The sequence below is a fragment of the Erythrolamprus reginae genome, chromosome 4 (genome assembly GCF_031021105.1).
Source record: "Erythrolamprus reginae isolate rEryReg1 chromosome 4, rEryReg1.hap1, whole genome shotgun sequence".
Taxonomy (NCBI): domain Eukaryota; kingdom Metazoa; phylum Chordata; class Lepidosauria; order Squamata; family Dipsadidae; genus Erythrolamprus; species Erythrolamprus reginae.
Genome location: NC_091953.1, coordinates 79,863,238 through 79,884,087, shown reverse-complemented (window position 1 = coordinate 79,884,087; position 20,850 = coordinate 79,863,238). Strand labels below are relative to the sequence as shown.

The window sequence follows — 20,850 nt, the reverse complement described above, 5'->3', positions numbered from 1 at the left end:
ATATTAAATAGCAGGGGGGAGAGGACCGACCCCTGAGGCACCTCACAAGGGAGCAACCTAGAGGTCGACCTCTGACCCCCCACTAACACTGACTGTGACTGACCGGAGAGGTAGGAGGAGAACCACTGAAGAACAGTGCCTCCCACTCCCAACCCCTCCAGCCGGTGCAGAAGGATACCATGGTCGATGGTATCAAACACCGCTGAGAGGTCAAGAAGCACCAGGACAGAGGATAAACCCCTGTCCCAGGCCCGCCAGAGATCATCCATCAGCGTGACCAAAGCAGTTTCCGTGCTGTAGCCAGGCCTGAATCCTGACTGCTGAGGGCCTAGATAATCAGCTTCTTCCAAGGACTGCTGGAAGGAAAGGTTGGAGACTGGGTGATAGTTCTTGAGAATGGCTGGGTCCAGGGAAGGCTTCTTGAGGAGAGGGCACACAAGTGCCTCCTTGTAGCGATCCGGAAAGGACCCCCTCCCCAAAGAAGCGTTGACAATCTCCTGGACCCAGCTCCGTGTCACCTCCCTGCTGGCCGAGACCAGCCAGGAGGGACACGGATCCAGCAAACAGGTGGCGGAACTCACAGCTTCAATGGCCTTGTCCACTTCATCAGGTGTCACCAGATCAAACTCTTCCCAGACAGGTGGACAAGTACGTGCCCCAGTCACCTCGACTGACTCGTTGTCAGTCAACTCTGTTTTCCCATTGGCGTCGAGGTCCTCTCGGATTATGAGTTTCCCTTGATCCTAATCCTGTCAGGCATGTGTAATTGATTTTATCCTGTTATCTTTGCTCTAGCATGCCTTTCTTTATGGATCAGCAGGCTTGACTCATTGTTTCTCAAGTTCATGATTGCAACATTGTTTCTTTTTCACAGCTTCAGCTCTGGCTGTCTGCCTGCAGCTACTTTCTACTAGAAGTAAAAATATGGAGATAGCGTTCTTTTACTTTTAGTAGCTTCTTTATTTATTTTCCTAGCTTTTTAGTTTTATTCTAGTGATTTGGGGGCATAATCTAGAGAATTGTGGTGGGTTGCATTTTTAGCACAGAGCCAATGCTGTGTTACAGGTGCCATTTTGTAGTTCATGGATCCAGGAAATCAAAGATTGAATTTGAAATCCCAAACTTGCCTCGCCTTAAATTCACACTAGGCATATATTCCACAAGTAAAAATAATAAATGTTTAGTGTACAAGTACCAAACCAGCACTGTACATTTATTTTTAAGTAAGCTACGACAGCTGTGTGGTTTGTAGAAAAAGGAAAAGAACACTGTGGACTCAGAAGTCTAACATAAAAGGCTATAGCATCAACTGCTCCTCAGTTGATCGTTCCAAGAACCTTGCTAAGCATCGGAACCACTCGAAGGAATTTTTTGGAACAAGCGTTGCCCCAGTTGTAACACAAGCGGATACAGAAACACGCATGCAAACATTCCGAGGGGTGGATTTCGGGTTTCCACTGAAACTTCCGCTAGTTCCTCGGAAATGGAATTTAATCATGGGAATTCTGGGAGTTGAAATCTATGCTAATAAATTTGCTTTCCATGTTCCACGAGTGTTTTAACAGTTTTCTCTCCTAGAAGCCTTCTAGCTGCTTGTCTCGGTCTACATTTTTATGATATTAAATACATAGTGAGAAATTAGGCAGGTGAGATTTTTCTTCCGAACCCTGCCATTTCCCAGTTAGTGGAACGCAAAGGCACTTTTCAAAAGGCAAGTGGACTTTCACTAAAGAAGCGAAGCGTCTTCAAAGGAAAAAACCAAGAAAGTCCAGTTGCTTTTTAAAAAAGCATCTTGGAGAAAACCATGACCTGGATGACTGGGAATCTCCACAGACACTTAGTAAAACTTTAGCGAGGATTAAAAAGCTTTTTCGAGAAAAATGAAAACCCAAGCGTGCAAGTACGTAAAAAAGATGTGCGTTCGGGCTTTTTAAAGAGATAAATATGATTTGAACAAAACGTAAAAACAACAAAGATTTCCGCTGTTCTTCACGTAATATGTTGATTCTCCAGTATTTCCATTTAAAGCCGTCCATCAACTGCAAAGTAGAACCTTAAGTTAATGGCAAGAACCAAACACTCATAACGCTAAGCTTCTCCCGGTGCTTTTTCCGGAAGTCTCCTCCTTAGCAAACGCGGTTGCCTCACCCTAGTTCCGAGAGACATTTTGTTCCGGATCGTAAACACTGAATCGCCGGTTTCGTCGCCGTGGTCACTTTCGTTTGGTTTTGCATTGCTGCCATCACTATGATTCCCCTGCCAGTGGTGGTCTGCGTGCTGGGGGGTTGGTGCGCTATATATATAGCCGACACGGTACTGAAGGTAAGACGAGAGCCTTTCCCTTTCTTAGGCCCTTGTATGGGAAATCTTTTCGAGCGATACGTTCCTCAAGTCTTCAGAGGTTTCGAGGAACGAGCCTTTTCTCCGTTCTGCACAACTCTCGCTCGGACTTTGCCCACCTTGCCTTGTGTGCAAGGTCTAACCTATTTGCGGTTTTCGAGGGAAAATTACACGTTTCATTTATCCAATAGTTGCTCACACCCTCCAACCTCTTAAGTCTTATTTTAAGAGGTGCAGACTAACACCGAAGCGGGATTGGTTCCCTTGTTGAGCACTTGTCTCTCTTAGGTACTTTATAAGCGCGGGGGTGGGTCAGAATACGGCTAGTTAGGCTGCCAGCCACCCAAGGAAAAAGGATCCAACCTATACTGGGCTGCTTTTTTTATATGTGGCTTTCTGAATGTGGGAGCCACTTTTTGTACAGGTAGTCCTGGTACAAAAGGTAGTCACAATTGAGCCCACAATTCCTGTTGCTAAGTGAGACATTTGTTAAGTGAATTTTGCCCCATTTTATGACTTTTTTGCCATCATTGTTAAGTGAATCACTGCAGTAATTAGGTTCATAAAATGGTTGTTAAATGAATATAGATTCCCCATTGACTGTGCTTGTCAGAAGGTTGCAAAAAGTGTTCATATAATCCCTGGGTATTACCCTTTTTATAAATGAGTCAGTTGTCAAGCAGTTGATATTTGATTATGTGACCTTGGGATTATGCAAATTTGTAAGTGTGAAAAATGGTTACAAGTCACTTTTTGCAGGGCCACTGTAAGTCAATTACTACCTATTATTTGTTACGTGATCACTGTTCATAACCTTCCCAGAAATCTGGCATCGGACAAGCAAAGTCTGGGTGAGATCATCCGAGGGCACGGTGTGAGTTACCATCAGTATGCTGATGATACTCAGCTATACATTTCTACCCTTTGTCCACTCAGTGAAGCAGTGGAAGTGGTGTGCCGGTGTCTGGAGGCTGTTGGGGTTTGGATGGATGTTAACAGACTCAGACTCAACCCCAACAAGACGGAATGGCTATGGGTTTTGCCTCCCAAGAACAATTCCATCTATCCATCCATTACCCTGGGGGAGGAGCTTCTGACCTCCTCAGACAGGGTTCGCAACTTGGGCATCCTCCTCGATCCACTGCTGATGTTAGATTACCATCTTTCAGCTACGGTGAGAGGGCTGTTTGGCCAGGTTTGCCTGGTGCACCAGTTGCAGCCCTATCTAGACAGGGAGTCACTACTCACAGTCACTCATGCCCTTATCACCTCAAGGTTTGATTACTGCAATGCTCTCTCTACATGGGACTACCTTTGAAGAGCATTCGGAAACTACAGATCGTGCAGTATGCAGCCGCTCGAGTGGTCATGGGCCTCCCTAGGTATGCCAATGTTTCTCCAACATGCTGCAGGCTGCATTGGCTGCCGATTGGTTTCCGAATGCAATTCAAAGTGTTGGTTATGACCTATAAAGTCCTACATGGCATTGGATCAGATTACTTACAGGACTGCCTTCTGCCACATGAGCCCCAGCGACCGATCAGGTCCCACAGAATCGGTCTTCTCTAGCTCCCGTCAACTAGACAATGTTGCTTGGCAGGGCCTAGGGGAAGAGCTTCTTTGGGGGGGGGGGCGGCCCTCTGGAATCAGCTCCCCCCCAGCAATTCGTACCACCCACACCCTCCTTGCCTTTCTTAAGAATTTAAAGATGCACCTGTGCCAACAGGCTTGGGGACACTAATCATCAGCCCCTACCTACGAATGAATGAATGAATGTAGGACAGAAGGGAAAGGGGGGACATGATCGAAACATTTAAATATGTTAAAGAGTTAAATAAGGTTCAGGAGGGAAGTGTTTTTAATAGGAAAGTGAACACAAGAGCAAGGGGGTAGAATCTGAGGTTAATTGGGGGAAAGATCAGAAGCAACGTGAGGAAATATTATTTTACTGAAAGAGTAGTAGATGCTTGGAACAAACTTCCAGCAGACGTGGTTGGTAAATCCACAGTAACTGAATTTAAACATGCCTGGGATAAACATATATCCATCCTAAGATAAAATACAGGAAATAGTATAGGGCAGGCTAGATGGACCATGAGGTCTTTTTCTGCTGTCAATCTAAGTTTCTATGTATGCTGAATGGAAAGTATGTTGGTGGATTGAATATGACTGTTTTTTAGATTAAATTGGGCTTTTAGACAGTTTGTTTTTAGTTTTATTGGATTTCAGAACTGTATTTTTTCACATGTTTGTAAGCTGCCCCGAGTCCTCAGAGAGGGGTGGGATAAAAATCCAATAAATAAATAAAATAAAGTCAACGAGGGAAGCCTAATGCATTTAATTACATTATTCACTTAGCAACTGTAATGATTTATTTAATTGTGGCAGAAGTTGTAAAGTGGGGCAAAATCCTTATAACTGCCTTATTTAGGAATGGAAATCGTGGGCTCAGTTGTAGTCATAAATCTGTATTCAGAATGAATTAGGCACATGTTTTCAGTTTGAAGTGCATACATTGCAGTCACAATAACATTCCCCATGCCTCGCAAATATATTCAACTTCTTTTGGTTCTTGTCATTTAATCTTCTCTTTGATTTTGTTTAAAAATGAAGTTAAGAACATGCAGCTTTACTTTAGCTACTCATGTAAACATGTTGGGCTTACTGATTTCATTGCTAATACAGGAATCTACTGCTGCAATTTCTTTCAAAATAGCAAGTTTTTTCCAGATATACTGTACATTCCAGAAAAAATATTGATAAAACTGTGGATGCTTTACATTAAGGCAGTGATGGCAAACATTTTTCAGCTTGGGTGCCAAAAGGGTGCGTGCCCACACCCATAGAGTGAAAACTAGCTTTCAGCATCATCTTAATTTCATGTCTGTGAACTCCATATGGATCCATACATTTTTTTAAGGAAATAATGGTGGAGGACTTGGCTCAGTACTTATTTGAGAATAATACATACCTTTCATGAACAGGATAAACATAAGCAGGATTGGAAGAACAATAGAGGCAAATAATGTTCTGCAATATTGGTGTCTTGTATATGCAGTAGATAAAGCATCTATTTTGTGAATGAACTACTTGCTCCTAAATAGCCGTTTTGCTGGACTGTGCATCATGTTCCCAACATACAGATGTTGGCTTGCTAGCCCTCAGTAGTTACAGACTCATTTTCCAGAAGTAAAAGAAAACATGAGATATTTGTGCGATCATGCTAATAATTTGTGACATTCTTGAGTTGCTTTCTTGTTTTACTGTATTTATCTTCTCTTACAGTCATCTTCTCTGAAAGAGTCTTATGAGGAATGGCTTGTATCCTATGGACTATCAGTCTTTCCATTCCATGTGCGATGGCAAACAGCTTTTTTCAACCGCCTTTTCTACACCTGGGGAAGATGGAAGCCAAGATTTCTTTATCTCTGGTTTGTTTCAGAAATACCATTACTAGAAATTCTTCCTTCTAATCCTTCCTATCAGAATGGTTACTGTTCTGAAATTGTTTATATGACAGCTAAAAGGGTGCCCTTTTGTTTTAGTGTTGAGTATTCTTTTTTGTACAATAAATGATGTTTCTGGCGTAGGAAATTGGCAACCATTAGGTATTTGAATTTGTCTGGTATATTTACCATGTTGGAGATGATACTAATTTATAACAATATTTACATGCTTGCATCAGGTTTAACATAGGGATGGTTTTTGGCATCGCAGCTATGTTTGGTTCTGTGGTTCTGCTTGGGAAGACATTGATGCAGACTCTGTCACAGATGTTAACCGAAAACCCTGCAAGTCAAAGTGATCAAATGCTGCAGGTTGTGGTGAGTTTTATTTCTATATTTATAATCTAACCAGTGAAAGAAAAAAATCAGTATCTTACATGAAATCATTGAGACTTTTGCTATGCCGATGTGTCTCAATATTTATTTTTATATTAGAAGATTTCTGGGGCTACTTTCCCAGAACTCAAGATAACCTAAAGCAGTGTGCCGCGAGACATGGTCAGGTGTGCCGCGAAGAAGGAAGCTCAGGTTCCGGTCTCGCAACTTTTTGCTGAGAGAGAGAGTGTGTGTGAGAGAGAGAAAGAAAGCAAGAGAGAGAGAGAGAGAGAGAAAGCAAGAGAAAGAAAGAAAAGAGAGGAAGAGAGAGAAAGCAAGAGGGAGAGAGAAAGAGAGAAAGAAAGAAAAAGAGAAAGAAAGCAAGAGAGAGAGAGAGAAAGAAAGAGAAAGAAAGAAAAGAGAGGAAGAGAGAGAAAGCAAGAGGGAGAGAGAAAGAAAGCAAGAGGGAGAGAAAAAGAGAGAAAGAAAGAAAAAGAGAAAGAAAGCAAGAGAGAGAGAAAAGGAGAGGAAGGGAGAGAGAGAGAAATGAGAAAAAGGGGGAGGAAAAAAGAGAAATGAGAAAATGATTGAGACGTAGAATGAGAGGAAAGAGAGAGAAACAAAAGAGAGAGAAGTGACTTGATTTAAAGCATATGATAAAAAGAACCCAAAGAATAAGAGAAAATCCCCCAGCCCTTACCTGTTTCAAGAGTGTGTATACACACACACACACACACACACACACAAGGGGGGAGGAGACAGGGATGGAAAAAGAGAGGAGAGTGTCTTAGAGTGTCATTTTGTATCATTTTGGTTGGTGACGTTCCCCAGGATTTTGTAAATGTAAAAAATGTGCCGCGGCTCAAAAAAGGTTGAAAATCACTGACCTAAAGTACCCATGATACATGTAGGAAGAAAAAAAGTGTTCAGGAAAAGTGGAGGGAACGCAATACCTGGATGCTATACATTTATTGCAGGGATACAACTTTTAGTTATAGCTCAAAGTGCTGGCTTTGACCTGTAAAAACCTATAAGGTTTGTTGCCTAGGTACTTACAGGATTGCATTTTCTAAATAGAACTGACTCACTACTCTGCTTTTTTTCTTGGGGAAAATTATCACTTATTCCCCAGGTTAGCCAAAAACAAGAAGTGTTTTTCTGTTGTGGCATTGACCACAACAGATTTACTTCCTCTCATCAAATTGAGGTTCCAGATAATGTTTAAAATTGAGTTTTTCCAAAGGGCTTTTAATGTGCAAATTGTTATCTTTTTATATTGTTTATTTTGATTTAATGTATTTTTAATAATGTTATGTTAAATATAAATACATTTTATTAGAACATTTTAATGTATTACCATTGTCCTCTTATAAAAATGAGTAAATTGAATGAAAGTCTACTTAAAGTTTCATTTTTCAGCTAAGAACAAATTGGCGGTCTTTTGGATTTGCCACAATATAACTATAGTCTGGACTTGGCAATGAATATAATATTAAATGCAGTTAGGTTTGTATTTACAAATGAAAGCTGAACTTCATGTTGAATTAAACACATGGCATGTAAGCACATAATCAGAAAACTGAAAAAGCAAAATTACAGGATGTTGTGAACTCAAAGAAGATTTTCAGCTATGGTGGTAAATTTGGTAAAAGAAATATTACAGAATTTGATCAACAGATGTTCAAAACTGCAGGAATGGACATTGATAGAAACAATATTAAGACTGAAATTGGAGTGACTACTAGAAATTGCTTTGATTCTTCAGTTTTAGTGTTGAGTTTTTATTGAAAGGGGGGAAAGATGTGAACAGAGACACAGGATTTCACAGACCACTAGAATTTCTAGTTAAAAAGATTAAGAGAAATAGAAGGTGGAGATCAATAAAGACTGAATATTCAAAAAGGAGAAAGAAAAAGAAAGGGAGTAAAAAGATGGTTTAAAAAGACAAAAGAAATGTATTAACAGTAAATAGAAAGCTAAAAACAAGGAGATTAGCATTAAAAGGGATGACTAGCCTTGATTATTTCTTGATGAAAATGTTTCGAAATAGTTTTAAATGTGTGCTTAACATTAAGGTAAATTTATTAGTAAATTCATTAAATACATTAAGAGAGAGTTTGAAAAAGTACCAGTCTTGAAAATGTCTGTAAGTAAAATTGATGAAATGTTAATGGAAAATAAGATGAATTTAATATGTATTATAGATGGTTAAACATATATGTGAATTTATTACGTGATTGAATGAGATTTAAATACAGATTAAATATAGAAAGTTAGAAGTACTGTACTATATAAACCCATGTCCCATATGATGATATTAAGATAAGCACTATTAAAAGAGGGGAAAGATGTGAGCAAAGATATTGGATTTGGTTGATCTTAAAAAGAAAAGAAATTAAAGGATGTAGATTTGCAAAGAAGGTATATGTTAAGAGGAGAAGGGGAAGGAAAAAAAAGGAAAATAAAGGTAAAAATTTAAAACATGGCACGAAAACCCCCAAAGAAAGATATTGAGTGTAGACAAGGAAAAGAAGTCTTTGAAAAAGGTTGATTAAATCTGAAACATTTTATAATAATTTTCTTTTTTAATGGATATTGTTTATGGATTTTTATTTAGTAGGTGTAGTAGAGTTAACTTTATACATTAAAATAAATGAAATATATTAAGGTGATTTGTGTAGGTTTGACTAAGAAATTTGATGGTTTAAGACAGTGGTCCCCAAACTTGGCAACTGTAAGACTTGTGGACTTCAACTTCCAGAATTCCCCAGTCAGCTATGCTGGCTGGAGAATTTTGGGAGTTGAAGTCCATAAGTCTTAAAGTTGCCAAGTTTGAAGACTCTGGTTTAATGCTTTACTATTCTGGTTTAGTGTATTAAGTGGGGTTAATTAATATGATTTATAGTATGCAAGGAGATAAGCTGTTTGAAAAAAGCGTGATAAGTTCTGATTAAAGATTTGGAAGTAAACAAATAGACGATATTAAGAGGGAGATGAGAAAAGTTTGAAATTGGCTTGTTTTTTTTTATTTGTCTTTTTTACTATTATTTTATTTTATTTTCTTAGTTTTATTGATAGGTTAAATAAGGGTGTTTAGCTTTATTAAAATGTATAAAGAGATGAAGAAGGCACTATGGCTTAATGTTTAATAAGCTAGAAAGATTTTGATTTGTATTAAATATTTGAAGAAATATTAAAAATGAAATTTAATTATAGGATAATGGGCCTATTGGTGAATGGTGAAATGAATTAGAAGATAATTGGTTAATCCGGGTGACAAAATTAGATGAGGCAAAAAAAAAGTTATTGATACCGACATTAAACTGAGTTAATGATTTTTTGTGATTATATATGATGTACTAATCAAATTGCCCTTTACTGTACTAAAAAGAGAAGGTATTTTGTATTGTGTATTTTATGATGGAGGAGAAAAAAATTACCCTCCCCCCCAAAAAAACAATTATGCTTAATACTTGGAAATAAAAGAAACTTATAGTTACCCTTCAAAAAAAAGAAAAAGAAAATGTTTCACTTCTCATACAAGAAGCTTCATTGTATTTTTGGGATGAGAAGTGAAATGTTTTCAAGAAAAAAAAAGAAGAAAAGTCCAGTGGTCTTTTGAAAAAGCACCTAAGGGACAATAAAATGAAGTATGTTACTGCCTTTGTTCACTAGCCCTTATATTTTGGATTTAGGGGTTTCTCAACTAGAATTGTATGTAAGTATGACTAAATTATATCTGGTTGTCTTTTGTATCTTACTTTTTTCATGAAAATGAGTTCTTTATAAGAGCGCTGGAAAATCTGTAGTGGTTTTTAGGGCAGCTGTGTTAACAGAATGCAGGAAGACCAATCACTGCATCTCTTGCTGCCTTGTATCTTGTTATGTCTTTGAAAACAGGTACCTGGTGTAAATCTTCCCATCAGCCAGCTGTCCTATTTCTTCACAGCAATCCTCATCAGTGGTATTATACATGAAGTTGGTCATGGAGTGGCAGCTATTAGGTAATACAATCCACATTTTGACTTTGTAACCAGAAAAATATCATTTGCTGGAAGCTTTAATTTTTAGATTTCTTAATTTCTCATGTTTACATATATAGGTACTCCTTGAGTTACAATTGTGAATTACATTTGTAACCTGAAAATTCATAGGAGTGAATTGTGTAACTCCCTGCTTTTGTCTACGCATTATGAATGTGCGCGTTGTTAAGTGCACATGAGATATCTCAAGGTGTGGAAGGCCATGACAGCTTAGCAATGGAACAGGCCACATGCTTCAGACCACTCAAGACTTCCCCCGACTCACTTGGATGCTCCCTCCTATGAGGTCCTCACAATTGTCCCCACACCATCCTGCCACAGCAGGTCACTTACCTTGTGAAGATCTGTCTCCTCTCCAATCTCTCTGCCACTGTTTCTTTGCACTTTGGCATGAAGAGTGCTTGCAAGCCAATGAGACTTTGGGATGAAATCGTTTTCTTTAAGTCTCTGATTAGCTTGCCTTTCACATTGTTCTAGTAGACTGTCCTAATAGCCACCACAAGAGCCTACTACCCACCCTTTTATGGCAGTTGAGAAAGAGCAAAATTAGCAAAATATGCTCATGTGTTGTAATTAGAAACAAAGGGAGGCATTTTCCCCATCATCACTGTATGACACTTGTAAAGTGCTGTGCAGGGGTTTGTTGTTACCTGCGCGGCCGCATGGCCGCCCAGCTTAAAATGAATAGTGTTGCTAAGGGTGTATGAGAACCAGCACATTACTAAATTGAGAAAAGTATTCTTCAAACTTGATCCAAAACCCTGCGTTCTGCATTGTTGCAAGGCAGATATGTTAAAATTCAACCCATCCTTGTGGTACTAATGACATAACAATAACAAAATAATAGAGTTGGAAGGGATCTTGTAGGTCATCTCTTCCAACTCCCCACCCAAGCAGGAGATCCTACACCATTTTTTACACATGGCAGTCCAGTTTCTTCTTGAAAGCTTCCAGTGGTGACATTCCCAAAACTTCTGAAGGCAAGTTGTTCCATTGGTTGATTGTTCTCACTATCAGAAAATTTATCCTTATTTCTAGGTTAAATCTTTCATGGATCAGTTTCCATCTATTATTCCTTGTCTGGCCTTCAGGTACTTTGGAAAATAGGTTGACCCCCTTCTGTCTGTGACAGTCCTTCAAATATTGGAACATTGCTATCGTGTCTCTCCTGGTTCATCTCTTCACTAGATTAGCCATGCCCAGTTCTCATAACTGTTCTTCATATGTTTTAGCCTCCAGTCCCCTAATCATCTTTGTTGTTCTTCACTTTTGATTGTGGCTACACACTGTTGGATCATATTTAATTGGTTGTCTACTAAGACTCCAAGATCCTTTCACAGTTACTACTATTAAAGCTGGTTTCTCCCAATCTAAATGTGTACTTTTGGTTTTCCTTGCCTAAGTGTAAGACTTCCCTTTTCCCTACATTGAATTTCATTTTGTTAAATAGGGCCCAGTATTCAAGTCTGTCAAGATCTCTATGGACCTTGAGCCTAAAATCTAGGGCAATGATTGTTGTGAGTGCTCCTTGTCCACCTTAGGTCATGTCAGATTCTGAGGATGAGCCAGGCCCCTGTGGATACTCTGGGCTAGGGGGGTTGCCAGCTGATGCAGAGTGAGAGAGAAAGTGATCTGAGTGGACCTGAGGAACCACTAGAGGGGGCTAATATGACAATGGATGAGTGGTCCTAGATGGAGGATGAGGAAGACATTAGAACGAAAAGTCAGTGGATAGACCCACACTATAGAAGATTGCTGAGAAGGCGAGAGGAGTTGCAGAGTAAAAGGTATTAGTTTACAGCCTTAGCCTCTTTGGGGTGTGATGTCACTTGCAGGCAGTATAAAGGCAAAGGATTTGGGGTAATTGTGTGTGGAGTTTCAATGTCGTTCAAGGAAAGAATGTTCAATAAAGAGTTTGATTTTATCATAAAATAAGAGTTTTTTGAGTCAGTGGGTTCGCTCCGAGGGCTGTGCACAGAACAGAACAAGGCTTTAAAACCATGATTTCTGCCTAAATAAGAGACATTCTCTGCTGGATGATTTTTGCCTGGAACTTTGATGAGCTAACTCATGTTTAAATGATAAATGGATTGTTATCCAAGGAATGCTGATTAAGCTGAGTTTGGCACCTTTTCCGGACATTGTTTATGGTTAGCTTTGAAGAGAAAAATAATTCCCTTTTCCTTGCCGTTTTAAAATCTGCTTTTTGTTAGGTGTGTTTTTATCAATAAAGAGTTTGATTTTATCATAAAATAAGAGTTTTTTGAGTCAGTGGGTTCATTCCGAGGGCTGTAGACGGAACAGTGATGTGTGTACATGCCACCCCTAATGCAGTTCTGGGTCTATCCCCCTCCTTTTTTTTTTTGAAGGGGAAAACCACATTAGCTCTTTTCCAGTTTTCTGGTAATTCCCTGCTGCTCTAAAATTTTTGAAAGATCTGATGTGGTTCTGAGATGACATCTGCCAGCTCCTTTAGAACTTTGGGATATAATCGATCAAGTCTTGGTGATTTGTATTCATCAAGATCAGACAGGTGTTTTCTTACCATTTTTTTCCTTATTTTAACTTTTATTTCATAATTATCTTTTACAGTTATGTTTTTGGTAGATTGGGCTATACGGTGGTACCTCTACTTAAGGACTTAATTCATTCCGGGACCAGGTTCTTAAGTAGAAACGTTCTTAAGCAGAAGCAATTTTTCCCATAGGAATCAATGTAAAGGCAAATAATGCATGCAAACCCATTAGGAATGAAATAAAAGCTCGGAATTTGGGTAGTGTTGTGGTTGGCTCAAGGCCAGCTCCTGCAACAGGGAATTTGAACGTTGGTTTAGGGGAATCCTCAGAGTCACAGAGACTCGCAATATTGTCAGCAGCTTCTGATAGTGAAGATTCAGTGCCAAGGTCAGATGGTGGGGAAGCAGAATCAGGTTGATAGATGGGTGCAGCCAGCCCATTAGTGACCCCATTAGTGAGTCATCAGACTCGGAGGAGGATCGGTGGATAAGACACCCGAATGCGCAGGCTCATGGCTAGAAGGGACCAACTGCGCAGGTATCATCGGAGATAAGGGAGAACACCTGTTGCTGAGGCAATTAGGTTAATGGGGTTGATGATAAATTATGGGCATTGGGAAGTGCGCATGTGGGCATTTATTCATTTGGAGAAGGATCATTGCCAAGGTTTGGACTATTCCAGGATTTCTGTTGACTCTTTGGACAATTCAGTTAACTCTTTTTAAAAAAATATTTTTTATTAAATTGCAAAGACAGACAAAACATACATTACTTGTAACATTTAGTGGAGCAACAATCGCTCCTCTCAAAGTAGAAGTCATCTTTATATTTATAATAAGTAAAAAATAAAAAATAAAAACTAACTTTATCATTATTTATAAAATACTTGGATATATCAATTGTAAGATAATAAGTAAAAAACACATCTAAAACATTTAAAAATATGTAGAAATTTTAAAATTATGACTTGAAATGAACTATGAAGAAAGAAAAAAAGAAATGGTAGAAGAGGAAAGAAGTTTATCTTTATATTGTTAATGATCACTGTCTAATACAATATAACTACTAGGTACAAATATATTTAAAATAGTGTAAAAATAAGGTTATCTCTGTTTCTTTGTATCCCACCAAATAGATACCTTTTGCCAAACCTTATAAAATTCTGATTCTTCTTGATTTTTCAAACTTCTTGTCATCATGTCAAGCTCAGCACATTCTAAGACTTTCTTAAATATATCAGTTTCTTTTGGGGTCTCAAAGTCTTTCCTTTTTTGAGCAAAAGCTACCCTAGCTGCTACTAAAATGTGGATTATTAAATAATATATGTCTTTTTTGTATTTCTTATTTGAAATGCCTAATAAAAAGAATTCTGGTGTTTTCTTAATTTCTTGCTGGGTTATTTCTTTTAGCCATTTTTCTATTAAATTCCAGTATTCTTTTGCTTTTGAGCATATCCACCAAGCATGGTAGTACGTACCTATTTCTTCCTTACATTTCCAACAATTGGGTGACGCAGTTTGGAACATTTTTGAAATTCTATTAGGCGGCAGATGCCATCTATAAAACATTTTGATTTGATTTTCTTTAAAAGAGGTTGACCTTGTTATTCTCCAGTTATGTGTCCATACCTTTTCCCAAGTATTTAAGTCTATCTCTTTGTTTAAGTTTCTACACCAGCTTATCATATTGTCCTTTAATGTCCATTGTGTATTTTTACAATTAATTAAAAATTTATATATTTTTCCAATTAACTTATTTTGATTTGTTGTTAATAATTTACCTAAAATGTTATTGTCCTTTCTAAGTATATATGTTGTTTTATCTTTCTGAAACCTAGACTTTATCTGTGTATATTGCCACCAATCTATAATAATACCTGTCTCCAGCAATTCCTGTTTCGTTTTTAAATTCCACTGATTATCTACTAAGTCTTTATATTTCCAAATCTTGCCTTCTTGTATTATGTTTGGGTAGGTTATGGCCTCTAAGGGAGATATCCATTCTGGTAAAACTAAGAAATAGTCTTTCTTTATATTAATCCAAACATCAATAAGTGCCTTCCTAATTATATGTCTTTTAAAATAAGAATGTGTTTTATATTTTTCGTACCATACAAAAGCATGCCATCCTAACATTAAATCGTGGCCTTCTAAGTTCAATAATCTTCTGTTTTGTAAAGTAAGCCATTCTTTAATCCTAGCTATAGAGGCAGCTTGGTAGTATGTCTTCCAATTCGGGAAGGCAAGACCGTCTCTTTCTTTTATATCCTCTATTGCACACTGTTTTATTCTAGGTTTTTTATCTTGCCATATGAATTTTTTTGTTATTCTTGTTAATTCTGTAAAAAATTCTTTTCCAGGGTTTATTGGAATTACTTGAAATAAAAACAAAACTTTAGGCAAAATATTCATCTTAATTGTAGAGATTCTACCTAAAAATGATAATTGTAAATTCTTCCAGGTTGCTAAATCTTTTTTGATTTGCTTTAGGAGTTTATTATAATTATCTTCTTTTAAGGATATGGATTTTGCTGATATCCAAATACCTAAATATTTTACTTTCTTAGTTATTTTCATATTTGATTTGTTTTCTAATTGTTTTGTCTGAGAGTCTGTCATATTTTTAGTTAATATTTGTGTCTTATCTTTATTAATTTTCAAACCAGCTACTTTCCCATATTCTTCTATTGCACCTATTAACTTTGAAATCGAAGCTCTTGGGTCTTCTAATATGAAGACAACATCATCTGTAAAGGCTTGTAGTTTATATATTTCTTTTTAAATTTCTAAGCCTTTAATATTTTCTTCTTTTCTCACCTTTGTCAATAAAGTTTCTAATGTTAAAATAAATAATAATGGGGAGATTGGGCAGCCTTGCCTAACTCCTCTTTGTATCTCAAACTTTTCTGTTTGGTCATAATTAATAATAATTTTAGCTGTTTGGATAGAATAAATAGCATCAATTATGTTAAAAAATTTGGTTCCAAAGTTCATTTTATTGAGTTGTATTTTCATAAAAGATCAGTCTACGTTATCAAATGCTTTTCTTGCATCTAAGAATATTAAGGCCACTTGCTTTTCTGGGTGTTGTTCATAATATTCTAGTGTGTTTATAATTGTCCTCAAATTATTTTTAATCTGTCTATCTGGTAAAAATCCATTTTGATCTTCATGTATTATCCCAGTCATGATATTTTTTAATCTACAAGCAAAAATTGAAATAAAGATTTTATAATCTACATTCGAAATTGGTCTATAGTTTTGAATTTTTTCTTTTTCTGTGTCGGGTTTATGTACTAGGGTTATCAAAGCTTCAGACCAAGTTTTGGGGATGTTTCCATCTAAAATTATGTTATTAAAAATCTCTAGCATATTTGTTGAAAGTGAGTTAATATTTAACTTGTAAAGTTCAGCAGGTATAGCATCAGGGCCAGTAGCTTTGTTATTTTTTTATTTTTAAGTGCTTGCTGTAATTCGATCATAGTAAATGGGGCATCGAGTTTCTGTTGTTGTTCATCTGTTAAGAAAGGTAGGTCAATGGAGCTTAAAAAGTCAAAGACCTTATCCTCATTTATGTCTTCTTTGTGGTATAAGTTTTTATAAAATTCTAACACTATCTCTTTTTTCGCGACAGTTTGATGCCTACATATACCTTTACTGTCTTGTAGTTTTTTTATTGTTCTGGACTCTTTTTGATTCCTTAATTTATATGCTAACCATCAGCCTGATTTATTAGCGTGTTCAAAATATTCCTGTTTAGCCTGCTTAATTTTTTCTGCCAATTGTTCTTGTTCTATTAAATTTATTTTATGTCTAATTAGTTCCCTTTTTTAAAATTTTCGTCTTCACTCTGACTGCTCTGTGATGGTACTTCTAGATTTTTTAGTTCTGTTTGTAATTTTTGGAGTTGATTTTTCTTCTCTTTGTTCTTTCTTGCGATATAAGATATGGTCAGTCCCCAAATATATGCTTTAGTTGTGTCCCATAAGTTTTGTGGGGAAGTATCTGTATTGTTATTTAAATTTTAAAAAAAATCTAATTCTTTTTCCATCCGTTCTTTGTGTTGAAAATCATGCAAAATATTTCTATTCATTTGCCAATACCTCTGTTTTTTGTTTCCCTTCCAAGTAATTGCTAGTGGATTGTGGTCAGCCCAATTGTTTGTTTCAATTTCAATGTTTGCAACGTTATCGGAAATCTGATTTGAAATCCATGCCATGTCTATTCTAGTCCAAATTTTATGTGGATTTGAGTAAAAGGTATATTGCTTATTTATAGGGTGGCGATCTAGCCATGTGTCCTGCAAGGCTAGTTCTGAGGTCAAATTCCAAAATGTTGTTTGTAAAATTGTTTTCTTTTTCTTATCTTTCTTTTTACCAGAATAATCCATTTGACTATCAGCTATAGCGTTAAAGTCTCCTATTATAATCATATTTTGAATAGACAATTCTACTATTTTTTCATGTAATTCTTTATAAAATATTTTTTGGTTTTCATTTGGGGCATAGATTGATATAATGACAAGAGGTACCGTTTCTAAGTTTACTTGCAAGATTAAAATTCTACCATCATTGTCACTATAAAGTTGTTTAACCTCTATCATTTCATTTATATAAACAGCTATCCCTCTCCTTTTTTTTTAAGGTAAACTAGTAAACAAGTTACCTAATTTTGAATTTTGTAATAGCCCTTTATCTAAATTCTTAATATGAACTTCTTGTAAAATAGTAATTTGTGCTCTTTGCTTCTTAAGTTTAGAAAATATCTGTTTTCTTTTTCTTGGATGGTTCAATCCATTTACATTTACTGAAAATTTTTTAACATCTGAGTACATTTCTATTTGTAGTATTATTTTGTCTCTCGGAGTTCTCAAAGTCTAGTGCTTAAAACCAAATCTTGCTGTGGTTGTGGTTGTTTTTCCCTCATGACCTGGGGAGCTCCCCGCTGGAGGCGGCCCCCCCTCCCCTCCTCCCTCTCTGATTTCCTTATAGGATAAATCATGTTTAAACAAGCCGGATCGTTCGTAGAAAACTCTGGCTTCGACGACAGTCTCTATCTTCACTCTAGATTTTTGCCAGTAGAAAGAAAGACCTTCGGGGATCAGCCAACAGAAGATTATTTTTTCTTTGATTAATATTCTTGTTAAAAAGCAATAATCCCTCCTGCTTTCTCATACTCTTATTGGCACTTGTTTTAACATAATGACATTTTTGTCTTTATATTTTAACTCTTCATCTCTTGACCACTTCAAAATGTCGTCTCTTACTGTCCTTCTGATAAATTTGATATGAACTTCTCTTGGTAGGTTGTTTTTTCTAGTATAGCTAGTTTGGACTCGGTAAATTTAGTCAATCTCCTTTATTGCTTCCTTTGGGTCTATCTGTAAGATCTCTCCTATTATTTCCGCCATTTCGAGCCCAAATTTTCATCCTTTTCCTCGTGGACATTTTGGAATCTCAGACCGTGTGAAGCTCATTGTAATTCTATAGTAGTAATGGCTTTGTCGACTCCTCTGTTTCTCACAATACTGTGGTCTTCAAATTCATTCATTCTCTGTTCTGATTTTTCCATTTTGTCTTCAACCTTTTTCTTCTACTGTTCGTTCTCTTTTAGAGTTTGTTGTATCACGTCAATCTTCCCATCCAGTGATTGTACACTTCCTTTCACATCCCCTAGTTCGGCCTTCAGGTCACTCATTTCCGTTTTTATGTCTGCTTTTATGGCTTCATAATGTTTTTGAGCTTCTTCACGTGCATCATCTCTATTAGCATTCACGGAGATCTGAAGCAGGGCCAGAGTGTCCTGGATGGTCTGCAAAGTTGGCTATGCTGAAGTCTTTTCTTTTTCTTTCTCCTTGCTCAACATACTTGTTATTGTTCTTTGTGGTAAAGGAGATGGTGATGGTGAAGGAGATCCTTGTGGTGTAGCAGTCGGAGTTGTAGTCAGTTTTTTAGAGGTTTTTATGATAGTAGATGCGGTAGACATTTTAGATGATTTTCTGGGTCTTCTAAAGCCTGTAAAATTTAACTCTTTCCAAAATGGCATCAATTCAACAAATCTACAATGTCTAAAATTGGAAAGAGAAGGGTTTATATAGAGAGAATGGCTTGTATATGTAAAAGATATCTCCAAAACTATGCAATTTAATACTTTCAATATAGAAATGTGATATCAAACCTTAAAATCAATTAATATACAGTGGAACCTCGACATACGAGCAGCTCTACTTACGAGCTACTAGAGATAAGAGCTGGGAGGGGAGCGACATTTTTGTTCGCCTCCCGAGCTCACATTCGGGATACGAGCGCCAAGGAGCTGTCTCCTGAAGCCGAACACTAACTTCCGCTTTTGGCTTCAGGAGACAGCTCCTTGGCGCTCATATCCCGCGTGTTTTAAAAGGTTGCAGCCGGCCTGGGGGGCTCGGGGGGGTGCTGGCAAGCCCCCCAGGCCGGCTGCAACCTTTTAAAACACGCGCGCCGCTTCGCAGCTCTCTGCTGAATCCGGAACGCTAACTTCCGCGTTTGGATTCAGCAGACAGCTGCGAAGCAGCGCGCGTGTTTTAAAACGTGGCAGCCGGCCTGGGGGGCTCGGGGGGAAGCCTGGGGGGCTCGTAAGTTGGAACGCTCGTATGATGAAACATTGTTTCCCATAGGAAACAATGTAAAGTCAATTAATCCGTGCAACAACAAAAAAACCCGCTGCCGCCGAACGCGGAAGTTAGCGTTCAGAGACAGCTGCGAAGCAGCGCGCGTGTTTTAAAACGTGGCAGCCGGCCTGGGGGGCTCGGGGGGAAGCCCCCGAGTCCCCCAGGCCGGCTGCCACGTTTTAAAACATGCGTGCTGCTTCGCAGCTGTCTGCTGAAGCCGAACGCGGAAGTTAGCGTTCCGGATTCAGCAGACAGCTGCGAAGCGGCGCGGGTGTTTTAAAACGTGGCAGCCGGGCTGCCACGTTTTAAAACACACGCGCTGCTTCGCAGCTGTCTCTGAACGCTAACTTCCGCGTTCGGCGGCAGCGGGTTTTTTTTGTTGTTGCACGGATTAATTGACTTTACATTGTTTCCTATGGGAAACAATGTTTCGTCATACGAGCGTTCCGACTTACGAGCCTCCTTCCGGAACCAATTAGTCTCGTAAGTCGGGGTTCTACTGTAGTTGTTAATTATTATTAATAAAATATTCAAAAATATCAGTTCATTAAAATATCTAGCATACAATTTAATAAAAATTTAATAAAGAGGAAAAGAGAAAAAAAATTCAATACTTAGACTTTAACTTAATTCATTTTAAATTCATTTTAAAACAAAGAAAAAAAGGCACACATGAAAAAAGAAGGGAAGGAAAAAGAAAAGAAAAGAAAGAAAGAAATTAATTCAGTCTAAATTAGCTCCAGATCTATTTATGTTTTAAAAATAAAGAAAATCATAAAAGGAAAGAGTCATAAAAAGTAAAGCAAAGAGTAAAAATATGTTTACGGTTTCTGTATATCCAAAACAATCCTAATATAACAGAGAAAACTTAATATCCAACTAAACATAAAAGAAGTTATAGGGAGGAGTGGGGGGCACCAGACAAAGTGGAGGGAGAGACAGAATTTAGCAATTCATTTGTATTAGGTAAAAATATAAGAAGCTAAAAGATAGGAAGGAAAAAAGAATACTTAAAGTCAGTTTTCAATAATATCCAAAAGGGACTTAAATTGTTCTTGTAATTGGGGGAAAACAATTCAGTCTTATTTTTTATCTTGTTAAGTCAAGTCCAAATTAAGTAGGTTGGAAGTAAATCAATATCCAAATTTCATTTAGTATTCCAAATCCAAAGTTAAAATGACTAATGTGTCCTTATTGTTCCAAACAGAAGGGAAAAAAAGGAGTAGGAAAAAGACAGGTTTTAATCCAATTGAGTCAATTTTTAAAAATCCAAGTGTTCAAATAGTAATCCAAATAAAAAAGAGCAGGTAAAATCCACAAAGACAAAAAAAAATCCCAAAAAAGTTCTGGGCAAGTTTTATTTAATTTGACGAAGTTTTTCAACAGGAAAAGAGAACAATAAAATAATCCAGGAAAAATAGAGTTATAATCCAAACTAAAGTTTTATTAAAATAGTGGAATTTCCCCCCCCCCAAGAAATGCTAAT

General features: G+C 37.4%; 2 protein-coding genes across 2 annotated transcripts in view; one reads left to right on the top strand and one right to left on the bottom strand.

The window, feature by feature from the left end:
- Positions 1-2,175, bottom strand: part of SMPX (small muscle protein X-linked) — a 74,932-nt gene extending 72,757 nt beyond the window's left edge. The window contains exon 1 of the mRNA XM_070750721.1: positions 2,149-2,175. The gene's annotated coding sequence lies outside the window, so the exon portion shown is untranslated. The remainder of the gene's footprint in view (positions 1-2,148) is intronic.
- Positions 1,850-20,850, top strand: part of MBTPS2 (membrane bound transcription factor peptidase, site 2) — a 111,136-nt gene continuing 92,135 nt past the window's right edge. The window contains exons 1-4 of the mRNA XM_070750720.1: positions 1,850-2,322; positions 5,626-5,771; positions 6,026-6,164; positions 10,062-10,165. Of these exons, the coding sequence (XP_070606821.1) occupies positions 2,248-2,322; positions 5,626-5,771; positions 6,026-6,164; positions 10,062-10,165 (464 nt within the window). The 5' untranslated portion in view covers positions 1,850-2,247. The remainder of the gene's footprint in view (positions 2,323-5,625; positions 5,772-6,025; positions 6,165-10,061; positions 10,166-20,850) is intronic.